At 37.5% G+C, this 25,146-nt stretch overlaps 2 protein-coding genes across 2 annotated transcripts; both read right to left on the bottom strand.

Annotated features, from left to right (window-relative positions):
• Nucleotides 1–5,839: 5,839 nt before the first annotated feature.
• Nucleotides 5,840–10,747, bottom strand: LOC109995490 (THAP domain-containing protein 5). Its single transcript, XM_020649226.3, has 5 exons — nt 10,540–10,747; nt 8,126–8,309; nt 6,741–7,513; nt 6,455–6,641; nt 5,840–6,270 (listed from the first exon to the last, which is right to left on the bottom strand). The coding sequence occupies exons 1-5, from the start codon at nt 10,611–10,613 to the stop codon at nt 6,154–6,156; spliced, it is 1,335 nt and encodes a 444-aa protein (XP_020504882.1). The 5' UTR covers nt 10,614–10,747; the 3' UTR covers nt 5,840–6,153.
• A 1,549-nt stretch (nt 10,748–12,296) lies between these two features.
• ppp5c (protein phosphatase 5, catalytic subunit) lies at nt 12,297–20,910 on the bottom strand. Its single transcript, XM_020661362.3, has 13 exons — nt 20,752–20,910; nt 16,994–17,235; nt 16,140–16,287; nt 15,822–15,943; nt 15,630–15,695; nt 15,404–15,502; nt 15,161–15,266; nt 14,816–14,958; nt 14,303–14,390; nt 14,155–14,195; nt 13,835–14,013; nt 13,664–13,745; nt 12,297–13,439 (listed from the first exon to the last, which is right to left on the bottom strand). Exons 1-13 carry the CDS (start codon nt 20,846–20,848, stop codon nt 13,377–13,379), a joined length of 1,476 nt encoding a protein of 491 aa, XP_020517018.2. The 5' UTR covers nt 20,849–20,910; the 3' UTR covers nt 12,297–13,376.
• Between the last annotated feature and the right edge of the window lie 4,236 nt (nt 20,911–25,146).

Genomic DNA, 25,146 nt, shown 5'->3' with positions numbered 1-25,146 from the left:
GTTCACCCATAATGGCAATCATGTCTGTGTATTATAAACAATGTCAGTACAGTTCATGTATTTCAAAATGTGTTTTTTTTAAATAAAAATGCTTTTGTTTTTTTTAATAATGTCTTATTTTGTTTTATTAAAAAAACCTAAAATGATCTTTACATGTGCCTGATGTGTTTAACATCATCCTTCAGTTAAGGTTTGGAAACAGCTTATTCACTCCCGCGTGAGTCAGTACACTAAAACATGACGTCTAGATGTGTTTCCAGGCAGGCACCTTCGTAAGAGTACGCTGTCATTCAATCCCGAGGGCTACGTTACCGGCAACTGACAACTTAGCCACACACGCTCCAAACAATTAGGCTTAGGATCAGTTACCGAGCAGAGGTGAGAAGTGTGAGGAACCATGAGTGAAATCTATCCTGGATGGGTTTTTTTTTTTTTTTTTTAAACCATTCAGACTTTGATTATGATTGGCTGTTAGACAGATATCTCCTGTTCAGTTATGAAAAATTAGGATTTTTCTTCTTTGTTGTCCAGTGAAGCAGCTGCAGCACATATTCTTGCAGTGAAAAGCCAACAGGCAGCTTCCCTTCAATGTCTCGTTTTCCTATTTGACATGCATCTAGTGAGCTACATTTAATGATGAGGTGCAGCAAAGCAGCTTTTAGTTATTTCAGCAGCAGCTTATCTACCAAACCGTATTCATCAGCTGGCGTTTCCCTTAAGAGACCAGCCTAGTTTTCAAAAACACATGCAGTCACAGCTGATGAGGGCAACGACATGAAACATTAATGAAGACCTTATAGTAAATATGGGAAGGGTTCCTCAGAGCCGGATCAAATGACTTTCCAACTCCTGTCACTGACTCTAATATCGATGTCGTCTCAAACAAACAACAAGGAACTGCTTGACATCTGGTCACGACTTCAGAGACTGCAGCTCATTGACATTCTGATGAGTGTTCGACAAGAGAAGGAAGCATTTAAGATGATATGATATGATTTAAGATGTGACACTCATTTACATATCTCAACATGAAAGAACTCCCACTTGTAAAAAAAAAAAAAAAAAATTTAAAGACAAGGTTTAGATGTAGGAATAAACTTCTAGTGAAACCGTAATCTTTGGTTGATTGTTTAAAAAAAATGTATTCTCTGTTGTGGTAAAATGTGTCATGACAAAACACAACTATAGTTTGAGTGTTTCAGGGGATTTTCAGTAAAATGAAGAGGTTATTTAATCTTAGTGGATATTTCTTTCTCCTATATGCTCTGATTGGTGGAACCTTCATTGAATCATGTTTTAGTAGTTATTAAATAGTTTCCCTCTTTAATGTGTTGTTTTATGTAAAATCTGTTTTGTAATTTGTGTGTCTTGATGTATCAAAAAGCACCGCAAAATCATAAATCTCCACTTTTTTTTTTTTTTTAATGCTGCAGACGTTTCGGGCAAAGCTGTTCTTCAGTGACTTCAGTCAAACAAACTCAGAGTGACGGCTCACTGATACAAGAAGGCTGATTAGAGACCAGGGTGCTACATGAACCCTAAAATGTACCGAACAGCAGCCTACTCACAAACAGACATATGAAAACAATAAATATACAATTAATTCAATATTTGGTCCAAAAAATGTGATATTGATAAACAAAAATGATGCTACAAAAATTATAACAATAGTTACAAAATAAATGTATTTTAAAATAAATCAAACAAATCCTACAACTAAAAATGGACACAAATATGCACGATTTAATTCAGTAATGTTCAGTGTTACGGCTGTATGTTTGTCCTGCTCCTTTCTGTTGTCTCCAGCCCAACAGGTGAAGAGCTTGAAAGACCAGCGCTGGCTTCAGGAGGAGAGAGGCTTTTTGAGTTGAGACTGCTGCTGCGCCTCTCAGTCAGGGATTGTTTGTTGTCTTTCAGAATTAGTTTTTGAGTTGATCTTTGTTTAAATCATTTAGTTTGTATGTTCATGAATCCATTGGTTTTGACTTTGGTAAGGTGTATTGTGTGTTTTATTTGCCTTAGTTTGAGTAGTTTTTAGCCCCATTGCAAAACAAATCTACCTACAGACACAAATAAAGTAACCTGAAGCTGAAGCTGAAGTCACAGTTCTCTGGATGTAACAGTCAAAGGTTACAAAACAAAACAAAACAAAAGATTCATCTCACTTTTCCTGAAATACAGGTTATATGTTGATTAAAATAAAACACATCCAAACCCTTTATTTTACCATCTCTACTGTTTTTGTGTAATACATACGACTCACTCCAGCTGTATGATGTTTATGATGGTTTTTCAGCCTCTTTGTTTTTAAAATGTAGATTTCCATGAATTCTTCACTGAATTACAAATAACTCTGTACGGTTAACAAACCTGATTAGGACTTCAGAGTGATGCTAACCAAATCATGACTTGACAAAAACTACAAGATAAAGAAAATGAAGGCAGCTCTTTCCTGTGAGGTGTGACAGAGCATCATGACCTCAGAGCTTCCTGTGTGCTGTTCCAGTCACTTCCCTCAGAGCCTCAGGCATGTTTGGTCACTGCTAAGCTAATGATTGATTCTTACACAGATAGAAATCTCAGACACCACCACCAACAGAGTTTATGTTCTTAATGGTAAAGTGCCAAGTAAATTTTAATTTTAAATATTCAAAGTGTGAGTGTGAGGAGTCATCAATAAATAACAACCAACTAAACTATCAAACAAACTCAGCCTGGTGAAGTAAAAGACCCCGAGGTTGTGATGAAACTGAATATCATTAAAAAGTTAAACCTGCTGGTTGTAAAGAAGAAGAAAAAATTGCATTCTGTGAGTCTCTGCGGTCATGCTCTGCTGGCTCTGGCCAAACTTTGGTCACATGACCGATACTGGGGAATGTGAAGGGCAGAGAGGTTGCCTGGCACCTGAAGTCAGAAAGAGAAAGCAGCCTTCCCACCCCACCCTCCCTGAAAATAACACAGGCGCACTGTGTCCACTCAGTGGGAACGGAAACTCTCTGAGAGTATTTACCTGCAACGGCAAGAAATCCAAATCCAGATCTAGACCACAGCAGACCCACAAAGAAGTCGACTCAACGAGATCACTGTGCCACAGAGTCATGAGAGGTCTTTGTGTTGTTCAAAATAAAACACTATATTAATATGAACTATTTCTACCAAAGACTTCTGATAGGAAAATCAGGAAAAAGCTGCTGAAAAAGTCAACAAAATGGCTTCATTGTACAAGGTATGTTGTGGCCGCTTTGACATTTACCTTCGCAGATGTTTAATTCCTGGCATGAATTTTTTGTCCCAGTCTGACCTTTCAACAGGTGTTCAACGCGTGAAGATATTCTACAATAAATCAGTAAAAACAGGGAGCAGTGAGAAAGCTAGGAATAATGCGGATTTCAAAATAGTTTGCAAACATTTAGCAAAGCAGATAATGGAACCAACAAACCTCAAGGAGAGACAAAAGGTGTTTCAGGGAGAAACAGGACTTCTGTTTGATTACAACTGGGAACTTTTTCATGGAATAAATAATGTTTAAAACATCATGTATTGCACTGAAAGGTTAAAAGGGTTCAATGGTGAAGAGGAAGAAATTGAGGCAGGGCAGCTGACCTGGATCAAAGCAAATCTCTGAGTTTATCAGAAGTATGTTTGTTTGTTTTCACCAGAATCAGATGTGGTAGTTAAAGAAGGAGGGCAGTGCTGAAGGGTACACAGTGTGAGCCAGGGCATCCCTTAGGTCAGGTTGTACATGCTGTGTGTGTGTGTGTGTGTGTGTGTGTGTGTGTGTGTGTGTGTGTGTGTGTGTGTGTGAGATTAAAGAAAATTAAAAAATAAATAAAAACTCACACTCATCACTTTTTCTGTTTCACATTAAATAATAAAATGATAAAAACCAGTTTGGGCTGAAAGTAGCCTAATGAGAGAGGAGGTTAGGTAAACACAAGGTCATTGGCTCATAACGAAACACAAACACAACATAGTTTGTTAAGGTCTGTGAATGACTCACTGAAAGGTGAAGAAAAGTTGACCACGTAGCTGAAAATAAGATGGATTTAGTGCTGTCACACTTGAAGACAAACACGGTGCAATCTACACATTCAGTCAAAAATGTTCCATTTTAAAGAAGCACACATTCCTTTGTCTTACTAATATAATTGTATCCTTATTATCCAAGATCGTTGCATCAAAATCACAATCACAATATTACAAGAGTGTTTTCCCAAAGAATCAGCAAGAGAAAATAATCCTGCTGCCCCCTAGTGGTCAAACGGAAAACGTGTAAGAGGATTCTTTAATTACAGGAGAGTTATAGAAATAAAATCCTCTACTGCTGAATACACTGTTACTGTATGTCTGACTTTCATTTTAATGAAAGAATAAAAAGACACGCACATGCTTCAGAGGGGGCTGGATCCAAAAAAAAAGGAATAGGTGAGGAAGGTAAAACAAGATCCGCACACCAAGAATCTCCCGTTTGGAGGATTTATTAAGTGACGTTTCGAGCCAACATGCTGAGACTGATCAACTTTCTCACCATAGTTCATATCTTATTGATCGGCCTTTAACCTACTGTTTTCCTTTTTTTAGGGGGAAGGGGGCTTGGACAAAAAAAAAACATTTGTAATCATCATCATCATCATCATCATCATATATTGAACAAGCTGACAAAACACCACCATTAAAATAAAAGACAGCTGCAGCAGTGTCTCAACAGGGATGACTGGTATCGCACAGAACTATGACTGGGATTTGTCAGCAGCAGAACAATAATAATAATAATAATAATAATAATAATAATACATCTGTATGCTACATCAAGTTTTTCACAAGAGCCTGGAAAGTGTTAACTCCTGCATTATAAAGTAGTTCACTTACACTTTTTTAGTATCATCATGGAGTCATTATCAGCAAATGTAAGCTTGACTTTTAAACCTGGTCCACCAGGGGGCGGTATAAAGAGGAGTGCAATATGAGCTGAAGAGGTTTATCATGGTCTGGCCTAAACATTAACATTCGGCACTGTCTGTACATGTCGCCTTTAAGGGACATTTGATCCGTAATAAAAGGTCATAAATTGTAATAATTATGATAATAAAAGCAGCACAATTCATTTAAACTTAAGAAAAAAGTAACAAAACATTTTCTCAGAAAGAGGAGCAAACATGTGAAGACAAATTCAATGCAGTCATAACATGAAATGACTTTGCCCCTCTTTAAGAACTACTAACATAACTATCTTGAAAACTGGTTTAAGTAAAATAAACGACAACAGAGTTCACTCAGTCAGATGATTCAGTTAACCTGATGTTTAAAATGTCATGCTGTTCTTTATCTTTCTACAGATCAGTGGAACTGCTTCCCTGACAGTATTATTGTTCATTAGATTACACACACATTGAACACATTCAAACTCAATACAATGGTAACCATGGATCATTTTAAAAACATGATAACAAATCACTGTGTTCATGGAGTGTAAATGTTTTTCACTGTAGTTGCTTGATCTGCTGGCTTCTTCTTCTTGTGGTCATTTATGTATTTTGTTTTTGTCATCTAGTCGTTTTAATTGTTCTCTCGACATCATTGTAAATGAGGGAGATTTCTCTAGAATAAAGGTTGAATGAATGACTTTTCTAAACATGTATTAAAATGTGAGTGTGAGGTTCCATTAACTGAACCTCACACTCAGGATATATTCAGTCTTAACGTGTGTTAACTCGTTTTCTCTACTCCTGCTATTAATGAACAAAACTCTCCAGCTGACTTTACTTCACCGGTTTTAATTTCTTTCTTTTTATTATTTTTAAGCTGATAGGAAGAGACATGACAGAGATGAAGCAGAAACCTCAATGCGAGTTATTTTTATTAGATTTACATTATCCTTGACAAAAAATACATTCAAAGCATAAAGTGGTTGGAGACAAGAATGAAGAGTTAAATGGTGATAATCATAAAAAGCACATTCCACATCGTCCCATAGGCTATTACGATTTCATGTTTGTGCAAACTTCACAGCAGATCCAACAACATTACGTTAAAGAAAACAAACAAACTAAAGTTAGGTAGGGTTTTGTTTTTTTGAACAGCACGAGCGGTGTCCTTTTTTTGGCCCAGTGTGCAGCCGACACACAGATGAGACTTCTTGCAGTGTGTTGGGCCTCACAGCTTTACCGATGTGTTGTCCAGTGGTGCGTACAAGAATGAACCATCTTCTTCTTCGTAGATGATGGCCACAGTCTCCCCTGCGTCCGACACTGCACTGGTCTGTATGTAGGCCTGAGAGAGAGAGTGGAGACGACGACAACAAAAACACAGTTTGATGTTTTCACAAAGTATCCAAAACACTGAATCATGGTGGATATAATACTTTAAAAAAGGGAACTTGAAAATGGAATCAAAATGTTTGTTTTTTTAAATAAATATTTCCTTATTTCATGACATAATGAAACCGTCGTCTCACCCTCTCGAGCAGCTGCAGTCGCTCTTCATTCAGCAGGTTACTTTGCCTCAGCTGGCTGACCGTGTTCTCCAGTCCCATGAGTTTCTCCAGGTGTCGACGGTGTCGCTGCTGCAGCACTTTCACTTTCTTCTGCAGCTCGACCACGATGGCCTCCAGCTGCTCCTTACTCAAACTGTTCTTATGGTAGCTGCCCGTCGAGGAGGAAAGTAAGAAAACATTGTAAAAGCTGTCACAGGAAAGAGAAACACAAATGTTCATGTAAGTGAAAACCCAGACGTGTCCTCACCAGTGCTCCTCCAGCTGGTGGTCCTGCAGCTCTCCGCTGTCCTCCTCTGATTGGCCGTCGTCTCCCTCCTCCGTGTCCAGCCTCTGCACTGTGAGGACCAGGGACTCGGGGGAAGACGGCGTGTGTTTGGACACGATTGGCAGAGTGGACGCGATGGGTTTGGAGCTCAGAGCCGACGACAGCACTGTGTGAGGGGAGAGGGCGAACCGCGTGGGAGTCTCGCCGGGGAACACGCTCGGTATCGCCTCGAAGTAAGCGATGACTTGAGTTTCATCGCCTTCGTGGGCGTCTGTGAACTCCTCTGAGGTCACATCCTGAACCCCGAGAGAGGCCACAGTCTCTTCTGCGTGGCACAGTGTGGTGTCGTTCACGGCCGGCATGTGATCCTGCGTTACTATGGTGATTCCATTCACCAGCTCATCTTCATCGTCGGGGCATTCAGACATCAGCACCACCTCTGTGTTCTCTCCACTGTCACTCAGATCGTCTACCGTCTGGAATAAAGTTAAAGGGAAATGTGCCTCCATTTGAAACGGGTTCACTGGCTCCGTCTGGAAAGAGCAGTGGGGCTCTCCAGCCGTCTCCACCAGGCTGGTTTCTCTCTGCTGTGATTGGTCGACGGTGATCTCATACAGGTGCAGGGTGTGCAAAGTACTTTCCATCTCTGCGGCGTCCACAGCCGCCGTCCTGTCATCTGATGCCGTTATGCTTTGAATACCTTCAGCTCGTAGGCGTTTTGGCTTCTTCTCACAAGCGTCTGTCGCCTTCCGTTTCTGGAAGAAAGGGGACAGCTTGTGTTTATCAAAAGCAGCATGACGACGTTTTTAGTTACACTGAAAGTAACCAGAGAAATGCAAAAACACTTTCCTGCTGACATCTTTATTCTAATCAGATCTGATCAAAGCACAGACTGTCTATTTCAATTCCTACAAATCAGGGGAGACAATGCATGTGCAGGTCGTTTTTTTAGAGTGCTAAGTAAAACAAATGCATTTAAAAAAACAAAAAAAAACAATCAGTGATTTATTGCACTAGATAAACATTAGAGAAGAACTTTCTCAAAATTAAACGAGAATAAAACATGCATAGGACAACGTATGTGTTGGAACTAATCAACATCATGATGAAGCAGGCTGTAAATAAACATTTATTCTACAATGGCTTTTTGCTAAGTTATTTTTTTTTTGCAAAAAGCTGTAAATAATTATGCAGACTTTAATTTTTATCACCACAAGATGTGAAACTCATAAATACACTCAAATTCTACAAAAATCTATCAATCAAACTCCTTCAAGATTTCAGTGTACAGGGAAAGAAGAGGACAACATTTACTGTGTGATTATAAAAGTCAAATTAAGACCTTGGTAGGTAGACTTGTGTTTTACCTCTGCCTCTGGGAAGACTGTCGGTACAGCATCACTCTCAAGGTAACGTATCCCCCATCGCACCTTAAAGCACGAAGGCGCAAAATGTTCATGGCAAATATATTGGTGTCGAGAGGGAGTCCAGTTTTCGCGCGCCATGTTCCTCAGCCACTGCTGCAGACGCGACGGGTCCTGCAGGGGGAACCTGGAAGAGAAAGAGCAACACAGATGTGAGACAAGTTTGATAACATATAGAAAACAGGAAACAGTCAAAATGCATTTCTTGATATTTGATATTCTCGCTAGATTTCTTTATGATCAGGTAACAGAGCGCCTGTGTGGACTCATCACATTTTGGCTTTACACGCTGTACAGTGTAATGAACGACCTCCCTGAGGAGATAAGACTCACAGACTCCCTTAATTCTTTTAAATCCCTTCTTAAAACGTACTTTTACAGACTTGTTTTTATGTGATGTCGTCTTCTTAATGTCTTCTCTTACTGGTTTTACTATTTTTATCTTCTTTTACTTCTTACTGTCCTTTTATTTATGCTCTTATCTTAACTCCTTTTATGTTTTAACTTGGTCATTTCTTATCTTACTTTGTCTATTTATGTTTTATATTTACTTTTTATTTTTATTAATATTATATTTTTTGTTTGTTTTATCCTTTAACCACTTGTTTCTATTTCTTTTTCTGCTCTTACCTTCTTATTGCTGTTATCTTTTTATTTGTTTTTATCTCTTTTAGTTTCTTACATCTTTTTAAATCTTTGCTCCTCTTGGTCTCAGCTCGTGTTGTTGGGTTCTTGTGATGGTTCTTATGATGGTTCTTGTGATGGTTCTTATGATGGTTCTTGTGAAGGTTCTTGTGATGGTTCTTGTGAAGGTTCTTGTGATGGTTCTTGTGATGGTTCTTATGATGGTTCTTATGATGGTTCTTGTGATGGTTCTTGTGATGGTTCTTGTGATGGTTCTTGTGAAGGTTCTTGTGATGGTTCTTGTGATGGTTCTTATAATGGTTCTTGTGATGGTTCTTATGATGGTTCTTGTGATGGTTCTTGTGATGGTTCTTGTGAAGGTTCTTGTGATGGTTCTTGTGATGGTTCTTGTGATGGTTCTTGTGAAGGTTCTTGTGATTGTTCTTATGATGGTTCTTATGTTGCCTGGGTTCTTATGATGGTTCTTGTGATGGTTCTTGTGATGGTTCTTATGATGGTTCTTGTGATGGTTCTTGTGATGGTTCTATATGATGGTTCTTATGATGGTTCTTGTGATGGTTCTATATGATGGTTCTTATGATGGTTCTTGTGATGGTCTGGTTCTATATGTCTGTTGTGTATCGTGCACTTTGGGTTCTTTTCTGTTGAATTGTATTTAATTATTTTTAGTATTTAGTATTTGTTATGTTCTTGTTGTTGTTTATGTTCTTCTGTGTTTGCTTTAGTTTGTTCTTGTTTTTGCTGTTTGTCAAAGCACTTTGTAAACCTGTGTTTTTAAAAAGGTGCTATATAAATAGTTATTATTATTATTATTATTATTATTATTATTATTATTATTATTATAATGAAACCCAACTCTGGTTGTTTTGAGTGTCAGAATCAGTGTGATTAGAGATATCTTTAACATTTATTTCGTAACATAAATGATTCAGTCAAATGCATCAAAACAAAAACAGTATCAGGGCCTGCATAACGTGTCTACTGACACATTGTGTATTATAAATGAGTGTACACATTACACTGGTAACTTTGTGACTGCTGTTATCTTTCAGAATTAAAGCTTCCAGATTCAATTTGGCAGTTTTATGTCCTACATACGTACTTCACGAGACAGCTGGATGTGTGAACACCTCCTTTAAAATATATAATTACTGTAAGAGAAGTGTAGTGTTGAGGTTCCAGTTTGGAGAGTCTAACCTGCATTAAAGTGAAATGTCCCTGTTTCTCTAAACTCACCTCGTGAAGAATATCTGAATCACCTCTCAAACAGGATGACCTCCACCAACTGCTGCCTCAAGAATAATAATAATAATAAAGTAGATTTACAACCTTTGTTTTTGATTCAAACTGAAACTGAAGCTTCGTAAAGGTGAGGACTGTCTGTGCCTTCATTTGCTTTGTCAGGACAACTCAAGTGACCAAACTGGTTCACATCGACAAACCATGATTCAACCAAAGCTCAGACTGGATCAAAGGTCACAACAAGATGACAAAAACTTCAATAAAACAGTCATGAGAAGGAGACATTAATCAGATATTTTAAAAACAATGACTCATTTCAGTCACTCCAAACGTTTAATCCACAAAATGCACAAAGATAAAGAGTGACTCATCAAATAAAACAAGCTGCAGCGGGTTCGATGACGCGTCGGGCAGCAGCACAGTTAGCTCTGTTCGCTAAAACAGTTTTAAAAAAAGAGAGAGAAGCTTACTTGTAGAAACTTTTCCTCTCCTGTCCGTTTCCGGAGTCATTCTTACAGTTTATGACTGAACAGTATTTTGGCATCTCACACTTCTTGTTGTTGATGTTTGTGTCTCTGCGGCGGCGGAGGAGGAGGAGGAGGAGGAGGAGGAGGACTTCGTGTCCAACTAGGTTCACAACAAGGTGAAAACTCGTGCTGTTGTCAACTCGTGGCGCAAAGATGACGACTGGTGATCAGCTGTTTGGACCTGTGACGTCATGCACATGCGACTTTTATTCCTACAGGAAGAAGCAAGAAGTAGCACTTGAATGTTGTTGAATGAATTTCATGGTTCCGAGTGTGACTTTTTTATACCTGCTAGTATTTTGGCACCTGTTCCCTTAGACTTTACTGGACAAACTGGGTGGTATAGAATTTATTTTTTAAGTGATTACAATGTCACCAAATTGTCTTATAAGCTTTCTAAACTTTTGTTGTTTTGGGAATTAATTTACAGAAAACTGCAGGTGTGCTGAAACTCTCAGCTCTTTTAAATCCAGGTTGAAGACTCACCTGTTTACAGCTGCCTTTCATTAAACAGCTTTAATAAGATTTTACATTTTAACTCTGCACTGTAACTTTTAACTCTTTTTATATTTTTTACTTTATTTATTTCAATTAATTTCATTTTAATTATTTTTATTTGAACATATTTTCAGATTTAATAATTCCAGTTATTTATTTATTTTTTTAAATTTAATTTAATTTAAATTTATTTTTTTTAATGTTCTATGTTAATGTTTCTTTCCTCTGTCAGGATGCTTTTGATGTCTTGTGTGAAACACTTTGAATTGCCTTGTTGTTGAAATGTGCGACATAAATAAACTTGCAATCTTACAATCACAACTTGACACCCCATAATACTCATTCACTTTAAAAAAATAAATAAAAATTTATAGGGATTTGATGGATACAACTATTTGGAGTGTAATGGATCTTTTTGATGCAAATGGAAATAAAATGTTTATGTTAGTTAATATGATTTTGATTGCAACCCCAAAGACTTCTATTCATTCCTTACATTATCAAAATAACATCCTTATACTCATGATCACCATCTAACCTTTCTTTCTTCACCTGTGATAAATGGACTTTATTTTCTTGACAAAAAAACTTCAAATAAATCCACAAGGTCTATTTCAAATAAATAATTAGACCTCAATGTTTTGGTCATTATGGGCACATTATTCATTCATAAATCTTAATTCATGAAGACTTCACTCATGTTCTCATTGTAACTTCATGAAATCGAATTCTTCATTAAGATCTATTTACATTACTTTAAAATGACCTCCTAAGTTAAATGTCTTAAGATGGTTGTTTAGTTTACACTAGTTTTTCTTATTTACTTTAATATTATATACCAACTTCTGTTATTTGTGCTTTGATTTTATTTTCTTAAGTGATGTATATTTATTCTGCTTCTAGGAATTCTTATGAATGTAGTGAATGTTTCCCTTAGTTTGTACATTTGTATTAACATAAAAGAAAAACTATTTTTTATGTTCTTTACTTCGCTCAGTCTCAAACTGTTTTGAGGTTTTTGTGTTTTGTAAATTTGAATTTCTTAATAAAGCATTAAAAAAAACGATTTATTCCAACAGTTGACATGTTTAGTACTATCATGTAATTACAATATACTTCTAATTAACTACAAAAGGTAGAAACTGTGTTAAAAAAAACACCTAATGAACAGCATGAATAAAGAAAACAGCTTGTACCTAAAATGACTGGACTTCATTTTTTTTATTCAATATTTTTTTCCAAACATAACACGGAATCTTTAAATGATACAGTATATATACATACACGTACGTGTACTTCTTTTTCTAAAAAGTTGAGGGCCATTGGACAATGCAGCTGTGCGTTTCAAGACAGGGTTGCATTTTGGACGTTTTGTGTAATGAAGAAATCCACATATTGGGGTAATAATCACCAGGTTTTGAACAATAATCGTGACTACAGTGCCATCAGTGGTTGCCGTACACCAAAGCTCGTTTTGGAGAGTAGACTGTGCAGGAGCTGCCAGGTGAGTGGCATGATGAAGGTCAAGGATGAAAACATGGAGAGCAGCAGTATCTTCCTTGATAGGAAGCAGTGCAAAATAAACGTCACCAGCTTCATGACTGAACGGACTAAATACACTACTAATGGCAAACAGCACCGTTTAAAGTGTACCCAGAAACAATCTATTATTTGAAGAGGCTGGGGTCGTGTTATTTTATTTTTGAATACCTGTAAAGTGGGAAATAAACTGACATACTGTAGGAAGGTTTAGAAACACTGACAGACTGCTCTTCACCCAGTTTACAATTCTCCAGCCGTGTACACAGGCCGACAGTACAATGCTCGGTTTCAGAGTCACAAGATGCTCCTTGTAAAAACTGAACAATCATTACAGATCTTTGGTAGATACCACCTATGTGATCCTATCTGCTGAGAACATCACATACTAAAGAACCAAACAGCTCCAAGGTCACATCTGAATATCTCAAGGTTGGTTTCTTTACCAAGTGGTGGAACATACAAGTTGGTAGATGGACAACGGAAAAAGGAGACTTCCAGTTTTAACTGATATAATGAGAGAATGAACCCAGTTCTGCACTGGGGAGGTGTTAAAGTGATCTCTTCCCATCTGAACTGCACCACGTGTTTTCTGCATACAACTAGTGGAATTTGTCAGGGAGAAGGATCCCTTAGGTCAAGCATGAACGACAGCATGTCCGCGCGCTGGAGGGAGTGAGGTGGCTGGGATGGTTCAGGTCAGATGGGAGGTCGTCAGTGTCACAGACAGATAAGTGTGGCCTCTACATCATCCCCAACTGCATTAGCGTGTTGGCATATGCCATGGGCTTGACATTCGGATGAGGCTGTAAAAGAGAGTGACAGGATGAAAAAACATTTGTATTTGTTAAGCTCATGTTTACATGTCAACAGAAGAAGAAGAGCTTTGAACTGATTTATGGCCCAAACCAACGGACATGATGGCAGAAATTATGAACACAGCATTTTAAATAACGTTTCAAATGTAGTTCAAATCATTATAAAAATATCAATTCCAGTAATTCCATGTGTAAGAGTAAAAGATACTGACCACAGCAGTGAACTGGTGAAATTCTGGCTTAAGGTCTGATCCCCTGAGGTGGATATAAGCTCCTTTGTTTCCCATCTGATCACTGGAGGAAGGCAGAGTACAACCGTTAAAGTGGACAGTTTAAATAACAGCTGAGTCAGCACTCTGTCGATGGCCGACATCATGACGTACCAGTAGTTGGGTGCTGAGAACACGGTGATGCACTTCCCTGAGTGAGTGACCTCGTAGCCCTCAGCTTTAACCTCGTGACTCCGCACGATGAAGTCCAGCTTGTTCTCTTTGAGGAAGCGCTCCGTCACGTCCGGCCCAAACTGACAGCTCACACCTCGCTTGCTGATTGATCGGCCGTTCTGTTTGACGGAGAAGGAAAAAAGAAGCGGATGGCTTAATTAAAAAAAAAAAAAAAAGAAAAGAGGTGGAGTGAATGCTGCTGCAAAATAAACTACTGGATACTTTGTTCAAGTAGACTTAATGAGGGGACAAAAACCGACCTGAGGCTGAGGATCTGACCAGAGGAGGTCACACATGGGACCTGTCAGAGAGCAGAACAGAGTTTTGAAATGAACCTCTCTCTCTTTCTAGAAATGATCTCTGACAGCCATCTATGTTGTTATATTTATGTTAAAGGTTCCACCTTACCCGAGTCTGGAGGCTGTCTGTTTCTCTCAATCTTCCTGAGGTCTTCCAAAGTGACACCGTCTTCACTGAACAGTCCACCATGCATAACCTAAGATTCAGAATCGACTATTACTTTACTGAACGGTTACAAGAATTATTGATTATAACAGTCTTCAGTGAGGTTTGGGTAAAAGGTTGCAGAGTACAAAAAGAAATCCAACAAAGGTGTCTTCGGAAAGTTACAATATTTAACTTTAGATGTTGCATTGCCTTGTAGAGATCACTACATGGAAACACACATTTGAACATGCTGACTGTTAATAAGGACAACTAGAGGGAATTTTTTTAACCCAGTATAACACCTCTCTCAATGGTAACCATCACATAAAATCATTTCTTGTTGGTTGAGTATATTAACCATTCTCCCAGTTTCCACTCAAACTTCTTTGAAATACACAAAGAATGGAAAAAAAACCAACAAGTCGACTTGCATGGCCCGGTGACTGCTTCAAGCTACAGTGCTACACTGCTTACCAGAACTTTGCTGTTGATACATTGTGCTAGAGGCAGCCACTGGAAGACCTCGCTGAACAGCTGGAACATCTGGGCTGTGAACTTGGCTTTGACTTCCCCTTCAAATCCGTACATCTGGTTCATGTTGTCTGTCTCATGGTTACCTGTAGATACAAAGTTTGATTGAAAAATTCTGTTTTAACATCTTTATACGTTTGAATGAAACAAGGAAAAATAAAAACTAAGTGTTGAGCTCTTAACTTTACGACAGGACTTGTGTTAAATGTGACACATTGACATGACATCTGCAGATACAACATTTACACCCACAGACTCATGCACAAGTCCTTATGTGAGTGCTCTCACCCCTAAGCAAGTGGAAGTCGTTGGGGAACAGCAGCTTGAAGCCAAAGAGGGTGAGAATGACCTCAAGAGAGAAAGAGCCGCGGTCCACAAAGTCTCCGTTGAACAGCTGAAATTCAGTGGTTAAGAAATATGACACACAAGTTGTTTTAGGCACAAAATGGCCAAAGCAAAGAGGGATGACTGCACTTTACTAAAATCTCATTTAAAAGCTGATGGCTGACTGCCTGCAGAAAGAAAGGATACATAAGGGTTGGTCTCGGAGGGTAATCCATTCAGCTGGAAGATGTTGAGGAGATCGTAGAATTGCCCGTGGGTGTCACCACAAATTGTTATTTTTTCTGTCTGTTGCAAGGAAAAAGAGAAGGCTGGAGTTGGTTACCAAAAAAAAAAAAAAAAACAAGTTCTAGGGTTGCACTAATTGAACGTCATATACCCCAAACTCTGAGTCATTTTTCAGACAATGTCTCACCTCTTTCAACTGTATTTCCACGAGACTGGGTAGTTTGGATAGAAGGTCTTTGGCTTGCACCAAAATCTGAAAGAGAAGAATCAAGTTTTGTTAAAACTATAAGCAAAGGTGTCGTTTTCTTATAGGATAGGATAATACTTTATTGATCCCCAGAGGGGAAATTCGGGATGCCAGTGTGTTTCATATATTTACCTGATAAGCACACTTTCTGTGTAGTTTCTTCTGCTCTTTGAACCACTCTATCATCTCCTTCATGAACGTCAACGTGACCTTCCCATCTTCAAGCTTGGGGCCATCGTAGTCATCCTCAATCGCTGCAAAACAAATTCAATTTAATTTCTGATTAAAAATGTTAAAAAAGACATGAAAAAATCAAGCGGTTTGCATCTCAGTCAGTCTACATTGCTTCCTGTTTTACATTAAACTTAATATAATGCTTAATCTGCACAATTTTGATTCAAGCACGATTTGAGTTCAGATATTTTTCCAGAAATGAGAGAAGAAACTTACTCATGTTTTCAATGTCCAGAGAGTCAACAACAGACTTCTTTATCTCATCGCTGGCAATGGCTCTCTCAAAAGCCTTCTGCTTCACAATCTTGTTACATTCTTGATACTTCATCCTTGCATCCTTGTCATTTGGTCGAACTCTCACTACCTGTCACCAGAACGGGGAAATGATAAGAATTACATCACTGGTTAATCATCAGCCAGCCTTCAGGCAGACACAGGGAAATATATGTAGAATAGCTGCAAAGAACCTAGATGTTTTTTGTTTTTTTAAGTTCTTTTGCAAGCAGGTGATACAAGATGGTTGATTGAAATATGTATTTATATATACAGTATTGTTCTATGTAATACTGTATGTGGAAAACATTTTCTGTCAGACACTCTTAAAGCCCTGTATGTTTTAGCAGTCTATAAATACAAAAGTGTTCAGCTCATAATTTGTAAGGATCAGCGTTCCTCGTCTGTTGTCCTAGTGCTTGGGTTAGTTTGTGCAATAAATGGCTCTCCCTATAGCTGAGCTTTAGAGCTCTTAAAGGCCACAGCCTTGGTATATTTGTGTTGCTTATAATGAGAAGAGAACAGGGAACAATAGACAGCAAATTAGCTGTGGTATGAGTGCCTTCACTTTTGATCTGATTGGCATCATGGCTGGATTAAAGGATGATCTCAGTGTTAGGCTGTAAGGCAACATTAAGAGCCAGACTATAACTGTCAGATCAGCAGACGGAATAGGAGAGCATTTCTTTTAGAGGAAATCATTGGAAACCTATTTTTGTAGGTGTTTTCTAGGCGTTTGGCCAAATGGCAGTTAAAGGTCTGCAGCTCATTAAGAAGAGAAGTGTTTCATTTCTTACCGTCTCATAGTCTTTAAGTGCTGCCTTGAACTTGCCCAGTGCCATGTTGGAGGTGGCACGGCGGTAATACCCCTTGATGTAGTTCTTGTCTATCTCCAGGGCCTTGGTGGCATCAGCCAGGGCATAGCCATAGCACTCTGTGCGAAGGTATGCCAGGCTTCGGTTGCTGTAGTAGATGGCATTGGATGGATTGACCTCCAAGGCCTCTGAGTAGTACTTGATTGCATTGTCATAGTCTTTTTCTGGAAGAAATAAAAGTCACATCATACAGTGTATGTTGTTCTTCACAATAAGAATGTTAGACTATTCTCAATCATTTGAAACAACTGAAATTAAAATCGCAGACTTGATTCAAGGGACTTTTCAAGGTAATAGTTTCTAAAGCAACTGTTTTCTGTCTTAATTTCAGACACTTGTAAACCGGATGTTTGTTTGTTACAGTTAACCAACATGAGCTGCAATCTGTGTGGGCTCTGTTGACATGCATTTTGCAATATGTGTGTTTGAAAATATTCAAACACAATATTAAGATAAGATCATATTTATCTTATTAATCCAAAATGTATTATAGAAACAATGAATCCCATCACATATCCAATATGTTTCATTCAATATATGAAATACAGTGATGTGATAATACTCTGTTTATGATTACAGCTGAGTTACTCAAGTCTTTACTGCTAAACTTTGGTCTTCATTTACTCGAAAGCAGGGCGAGCTGATGTCATCTAAGAAGAGTGATTAGTAAACTGAACAACATTCATAAAATGACATCAGTAAAAACAGATCACACAGTTCCAATAGCAAAATCCTAATGGCTATTTGATCATACTGATAGCTTTAGAATACCATATTTTACAAATACAAACACATCTGTACTTGGGGGAATTATCCACAAATAAATGAGGAAAACAAAAAGTTAGACCCTGTAATCATGCTCTTTAATACTAATAATAATACTGTTCTTAAAGGATAGCATGCCCACTGTATCCTACACAACCATGTCAGGTGTTCTGTGTGACCTGCTGTGTGTAATAAAAAAGAGAACTCAATGACACAAACCAGTAGCAGCCATTTTCACTTATTTTGTGAATTGCTCTTGCTTCTTCTTTTGTTAGTGGCACCAAACATAATTTATATGTCTCTATTATTATGTTATTATTTTTGTATACTTCTCCTTTTGCTAGTGTTACAAAGTGTTAACAGCGTTTAAGTTCGTTTCCTGCATGTGATGGTGTTGTAAAATAAAAAAGTAGTCGTGATTAATAATAGTTATGTAAATACCAATCAAAAATAATGGTGATATGTATTTTTACCATAATCCAGCAGCCCTATCTTGTTCTTTTAATTTAATTTAGCCCTTTTATGTCTGTTCACCTGATTTTATTTTTCTTGTTTCTATTTGTTTTAAAGAATTTATTTTCAGTTAACACATTCAAGTACATTATGTGTCATTCAAGGAAAGAGAGAGATCTTTACTTTCATACTGTGCAATATGTATTTTATTTTTCTGCAATATTTTACATTTCATACTGTGCAATATTTATTTTATATTTTTGCAATATTTTACATTTCATACTGTGCAATACTAATTTTATATTTTTGCAATATTTTACAATTCATACTGTTCAATATTTATTTTATATCTCTGCAATATTTTACATTTCATACTGTGCAATATTTATTTTATATTTCTGCAATATTTTACATTTCATACTGTGCAAAATGTATTTTATTTTATATTTCTGCAACATTTTACATTTCATACTGTGCAATATTTATTTTATATTTCTGCAATATTTTACATTACATACTGTGCAATATTTATTTAATATTTCTGCAATATTTTACATTTCATACTGTGCAATATTTATTTTATTTTTTATTTCTGCAATATTCTACGTTTCATACTGTGCAATATTTATATTATTTTTTATTTATGCAATATCTTACATTTCATACTGTGCAATATTTATTTTACATTTCTGCAATATTTTACATTTCATACTGTGCAATATTTATTTTACATTTCTGCAATATTTTACATTACATACTGTTCAATATTTATTTTATATTTCTGCAATATTTTACATTTCATACTGTGTAATATTTATTTTATTTTTATTTATGCAATATTCTACATTTCATACTGTGCAATATTTATTTTATTTTTTATTTATGCAATATTTTACATTTCATAATGTGCAATATTTATTTTTTATTTCTGCAATATTCTACATTTCATACTGTGCAATATTTATTTTATTTTTTATTTATGCAATATTTTACATTTCATAATGTGCAATATTTATTTTACATTTCTGCAATATTTTACATTTCATAATGTGCAATATTTATTTTACATTTCTGCAATATTTTACATTTCATAATGTGCAATATTTATTTTTTATTTATGCAATATTTTACATTTCATACTATGCAATATTTATTTTATTTTATATTTCTGCAATATTTTACATTTCATACTGTGCAATATTTATTTTATTTTATATTTCTGCAATATTTTACATTTCATACTGTGCAATATTTATTTTTTATTTATGCAATATTTTACATTTCATAATGTGCAATATTTATTTTATTTTATATTTCTGCAATATTTTACATTTCATACTGTGCAATATTTATTTTTTATTTATGCAATATTTTACATTTCATAATGTGCAATATTTATTTTTTATTTCTGCAATATTCTACATTTCATACTGTGCAATATTTATTTTATTTTTTATTTATGCAATATTTTACATTTCATAATGTGCAATATTTATTTTACATTTCTGCAATATTTTACATTTCATAATGTGCAATATTTATTTTACATTTCTGCAATATTTTACATTTCATAATGTGCAATATTTATTTTTTATTTATGCAATATTTTACATTTCATACTATGCAATATTTATTTTATTTTATATTTCTGCAATATTTTACATTTCATACTGTGCAATATTTATTTTATATTTCTGCAATACCTATTTATATTCTGTTAAGCTACCACCTGTGAATAACTCCTACCATACATTGCCCATCTTACCTGAATGAGAGTTCCTTTTATTTCAAACTTCTTTTATTCTTTTGAGCTGTGGATGCTTGTATGTGTGTGCACTTGAAGGTGAAGCCAAATTGTACAATTGTATAATGACAATAAAGACATTGTATTCATTCAAAGAGAGAGATCTTTACTTGATGCTTTGTCGGAGTCTCAACATAACTAACAGGATGGATTATCTCCCCTCACAATAACAGACTACACATTATAAAAGCCTCTATGAAGATAACAGGTGATTCTCTCTCAGGGGAAGCTAACCCTTGCTGCTCTCATGTGCTCGCTGTCTCACACGAGACTTAAATCAAAACCTCATTAAAAACTACAAGTTAACAATCAGATGACACAACACGTCACAGTTATCAAAATATAAGTACAAACACGGAATAACTAAGAAGTAAAAACAGAGAGAAAGTCTCGTTATTGGCGCATTTAACTTAACACGCGTGACGACATGTGTTACATCAATGCTGTTGATGTTGTAGCTGCTAAGCTAGTTAGCTTCAGCCCGCTGTAATCCAATGAATGAGGTTTACAGTTAGCACTGTTAGCTTAGCATTAGCGACCGGCTCACACTGGCGGCCTTTGGAAGATGTTTGTGTCGCTGCTGTGATCAGCAGACCGCGTGTTTATCTCTTCTTAGCAGCTGGAACACGCGGTTGACTTGACAGGTGTGTCAACTTACCTTTAAAGTACTTATTCGCCTTCTCCTTCAGCAGCTCTGCATCATTACCTCCCTCCGCCATCTTTTTCTCACTGCCGTATTTCGACTCGCACGCCATTGACTGAACCGTCGTAAACGTCGTAAAAGTCGTTTCCTCTGTAGCGGTCCAGATCAGGGATGGGCAACTTCTGGTCTCAGCGAGGGGCCACATTCATTTAATTCTCTCTGCCAGAGGGGCCAAATTGTAGTTTAGAAAAACAATTACAGTCGATTATGTCTCAAATTTATCTCAACATGATCAAATATTATTATGGACATATTTCTGCTTTTCATGATTTCATGGCAGGTGTAGTCGTGTTTTCTTTAATTGATATGCAAAAGTTGAACTGAGGGCCACGTTGAGGGTTGATGGGGGCCGCCAGTTGCCCACCCCTGGTCCAGATTAATTTCTGAGTTAACCTAAAAAAAAAAAAAAGCTTAAAAGACATCATTGAAACAGAGAAAAACAAACACTGGGTGAGTGGAAAACAAAACTCTGGATTTCTGTGCTTAAAATGTTAAATAAAAGTTCTTGTTTTGAGCGGTAATTAGGCATATTTCTTTTAAAATTACGACAAACTGCGTTGAAAACCAAGATACATTTAATAATATACTATTAATAAATGAATAATAATATACAACAAATATTTAGCTTAGAAGTGCCTGAGTTAATACAAAGGCACATCTACAATACTACAATCCAGGTTCAACCAAGTCATATCGTAAATTCACTCATGTTGACATTGAAACTTCGAGAGTTTTTGGAGGGTTTTTCATATTTACATTGGATAGGATAAAACTTTATTGATTCGGGCGTTGCAGCAGCACAGACAAGAAAGCTCAAAAATACACATTAAACAGAATAGATAAGATAAATAAAAATAAAAACAGGGGGTATATACAAGTACAAAATGAATGATGAAGTTAACTATGCAGGGAGTTGAGACAGTATGTGCAGAGAATGACAAGATGAAGTGACAAGTGATGATTAAAGTGACTTGGTATGATAAATAGCTGAAAGTAATGTAAACAGCAGAGAAGAGAGGCAGTGTTGTACCACAGTAATGCAGAGTGCAGTTATATAATATAATGTAGTGCAATATGAACAATATAGTGTAATATAATAGTATAATAAAAATATATAGAATGTACAGTATATATGTAGATATATATATTGATGCTAAATAATAATAATAATAATACAATGTTAGTAATGATAACAATGAAGCAGGTCATGTGTGTAGTGTTTTATGGGGGGGACGTTTAGTGTCATGGACGGACTGTTATTGTTGTCATAGGCTGCTGTTGTACAGTCTGATGGCAGTGGGCACAAAGGAGGGTCTGAAGCGCTCTGTTTTGCACCTGAGGGGGGATGAGGCGTTGGCTGAAGGAGCTGCCCATCGTTTTGTGTTTTTCTGTCCATTAACTACTGGATCTCCTTTGACATTTAAACGTCGAAAAGGGGAAATACATATTAGGAAACATGTTGTATTTGTCGGCCTCCAGCAGAGGTCAGTGTAGACCTTTACTGAAACTCATTAAGTTGTGGACAGCTGTAAGACTGCTGATGGAGGTAACTTTGTTCATGTGAGGTTAACCAGAAAATGTTCAGTGAGTGAGTAATGTATTACAACCAAACTATTAGTTGGAGATTCGATTAATGATTCACAGGGGAAATAATTTCCCCTGGCTTGTCTGGAATAATGACTTTATTATTACTACTATTTAGCAATAGCCTGTCATTAAGTCTCTACCTCTATGACTAAACTGAAATAACATTCATATTAATTAAATTGCAGGCTCATATTACACAAAAGTACTGCCTCAGTCACAACTCCATTTTGCTTTCTTCCAGATGCCTCAAGGCTTGAGGGATGTTGCGATGGAAGTTTCCTGCCGTCTGAATGCAGTAGTGTCAGCATCCGACAACCGCAGCTATGGCAGTGAAGGGACAAATATGACACAGGTGCTCATGTCCACAACTTTACTCACCCACACATGGCCGTCTGACGCACCCCAGCCTCAAATAAGTGGTTTGCAAAGACATCACGCAAACACATCAAAGCCGAACCATTTGCTTAAAACACTCTATAATCTAAAGGTGCTGTCAGGAGAGGGACATCTGTCTTGTGTAGTAGAAAGGAAAAGTCAACCAGAATGGAGATGTAAGTTTTGTGGTTTGGTTGTGTTTGTGTTTTAGGTGGTTTTGGGTTAGAAGTTCAACAGAAACGGAGACTTAAGAAAGCATGAGTGACACAGAGGATACAGCCCAGTCCAGTCTACTGCCCTGACTCACAAGCGACAGCCCGCAGTGAAGAGTAAGAGGCCAGGCAGCCGGGTGACTCACCCTGACCCCTGCTGAACACTTACCCCGGAGTGTGAGTTCACTTTCTCTCAGCGAGATAACCTATGACTCGACTTTTTTTCTCTGAGCAATAACACGTCTAGTTCTGTGATGGTTTTACTAGTGCCGCTTGAGGGTGGGGAGAAGAAGAAAAAAAAATCCCCACAACAAGATTGACTGAGAACGAGCTGACGTTACAGCCTCAGCCCCACATGAGAGTAAACGCAGACAGTGAGTGGGAGAGACAGAGTGGGAGGAGAGAGAGGTAAGAGAGAAAAATCTGGCTTGCTGGGAGGACAGAGGAGGGAAATTGCTGTCCTCTTGGGTGTACGATGCGTGAGCGTGGGCTTTGGAGGGGTCCTGAGAAAGTTAAAACAAACACGATAGAGAGGAGCACAGAGATATATACGAGCAACCAGAGAAAGAGACGGATGGAGGTCAGGGAGAATGTGAGTGACATTCCAGGGTCGCAAGCCAATGAATGATGTTGCCTCCGAGTGAGCGGAGTGTATGTTACATAGGCCTCATCCAGAACCTTTTTATTTATCGTCATGTCGCATGTAAGTGTTTTGAACAAACCCCACTTAGACTCCACCCGTTTAACTATCATGTCAGACATTGCCAGCATTTGTTGAAGCTGAAATAGCAACAGTCTCATCCCCCCCTCCCCCCCCCCACCTCCCCCTCCGCTCCACTCTATCCAAATAATTCACTAATGAGAGCATGACTTCAGGGGGTCTGCGGGGGGTCGCCCTTATTCAAACCATATGTTTTTCTAGTGGGCAGGGTTAAAAAACTTCAAGTGAAATGAAAGATAAAAAAGCTCATCCTTTCAAGCCTCTCCCTTCCTCTCATTTCTCATTTCCGTCTTTCTTGCTAATATCTGATTTAGATGTTTTATAAGTCTGCATTTTTTTTTTATGGCCATTAGTCTCTTTGAATCTCTTTGAAGAGCGCAGGGATTGCTCACTTTATGCAGCAGCATTACAAGGTCTCTCCTCCACATCACACCAGAAACTCCTGTTGATTCGCGTACCCATCATGCAGCATCCTGAAGTGACACATCCCGTGTTCACCTAAGTTATTTGTGCTTACAGGGAAGTGAGGAGTTGGAAATTTCATATGAATGGAAAAAGTACGTGATGCATACCTGCCTGAGAACTCGGCCTTTCCACATTAAAACCTCCTCTGTTTTATCCTGTGTTTTTTGGACTTGTAACCAGTGTGGTTAGGTGCAGGGACGGGAGGGGGGGTAAAGAAAGCGATTGTGTTTATAGTTTGTTCAGCGTCTGTTTAAATTACTTAATATGTAACGTATTGTTCAGTGCCTGCAGTAAAACCAGCTGCAGTGTGGGTCTTCGTCATCTGATGTATTTTTCTAAATAGTCTGAATGAACATCTACAAAAGATTAAAGGTAGAGTCAGTGGAAATGTTCATTGCAGCTTGTATACACAACATTCAAAATTGAGCCTCCTCCTCCTGGACTCGCCACCAGAAGCGCACGCCCACCGCAGGGTTTATGTTTACTGCTTGAACCTTCACTGCAAGCTACCTGAGAATATTGCATTTCTTATAATGATAGCAAGCAAGCACAAGCTAACCCCAGGTGGTCGACACCTCACACCTGCCTGTCAAAAAGAAAGCAGGCCAACTTTGATTGCTCTGCTTTGAAATTCTTTAGGGGGCGGGCTCAGTGGTACAGTCAAGTCGTCTCTTAACCAGAGGATCCGGGGTTTGATCCCAAGCTTCTGCAGCCCTTGGGCAAGACATTGAACCCCCAATTGCTCCCGGTGTAGGAATGAGATAAGTTACTGACAGACACTTTACATAGAAGCCATCAGTGTGTGAATGTGGGTTGAATGAATGAATTTAAAAAGCTCAAGTTCATTTACCTTTTACATTTCATAAAATATAACAAACCTATATGAACAAAAAAAAATGGATGTAGTATGTCTTTTTTTTCCCCATTACTAAAACTAATAATTTAATACAGCTTCAAAAATCACCTTTAAATGAGGTGCTGGTAGCGCAG

The sequence above is a fragment of the Labrus bergylta genome, chromosome 11, assembly GCF_963930695.1.
Source record: "Labrus bergylta chromosome 11, fLabBer1.1, whole genome shotgun sequence".
Lineage (NCBI taxonomy): Eukaryota > Metazoa > Chordata > Actinopteri > Labriformes > Labridae > Labrus > Labrus bergylta.
This window is presented reverse-complemented; position numbering and strand designations above follow the sequence as displayed.

Bases quoted from the DNA above. Each gene is read 5' to 3' on its own strand.
- LOC109995490 (XM_020649226.3), bottom strand. From the start codon at position 10,613: ATGCCAAAATACTGTTCAGTCATAAACTGTAAGAATGACTCCGGAAAC. The intron at 6,642-6,740 runs GTGAGGACACGT...CTCGACGGGCAG, and splicing joins CACCAGCTGGAGGAGCACTG to CTACCATAAGAACAGTTTGA. The intron at 6,271-6,454 runs GTGAGACGACGG...TCTCTCTCTCAG, and splicing joins GACTGCAGCTGCTCGAGAGG to GCCTACATACAGACCAGTGC.
- ppp5c (XM_020661362.3), bottom strand. From the start codon at position 20,848: ATGGCGTGCGAGTCGAAATACGGCAGTGAGAAAAAGATGGCGGAGGGA. The intron at 15,944-16,139 runs GTAAGTTTCTTC...TTTGTTTTGCAG, and splicing joins TCTGGACATTGAAAACATGA to CGATTGAGGATGACTACGAT. The intron at 14,014-14,154 runs GTCGGTTTTTGT...TCCGTCAAACAG, and splicing joins GGTCAGATCCTCAGCCTCAG to AACGGCCGATCAATCAGCAA.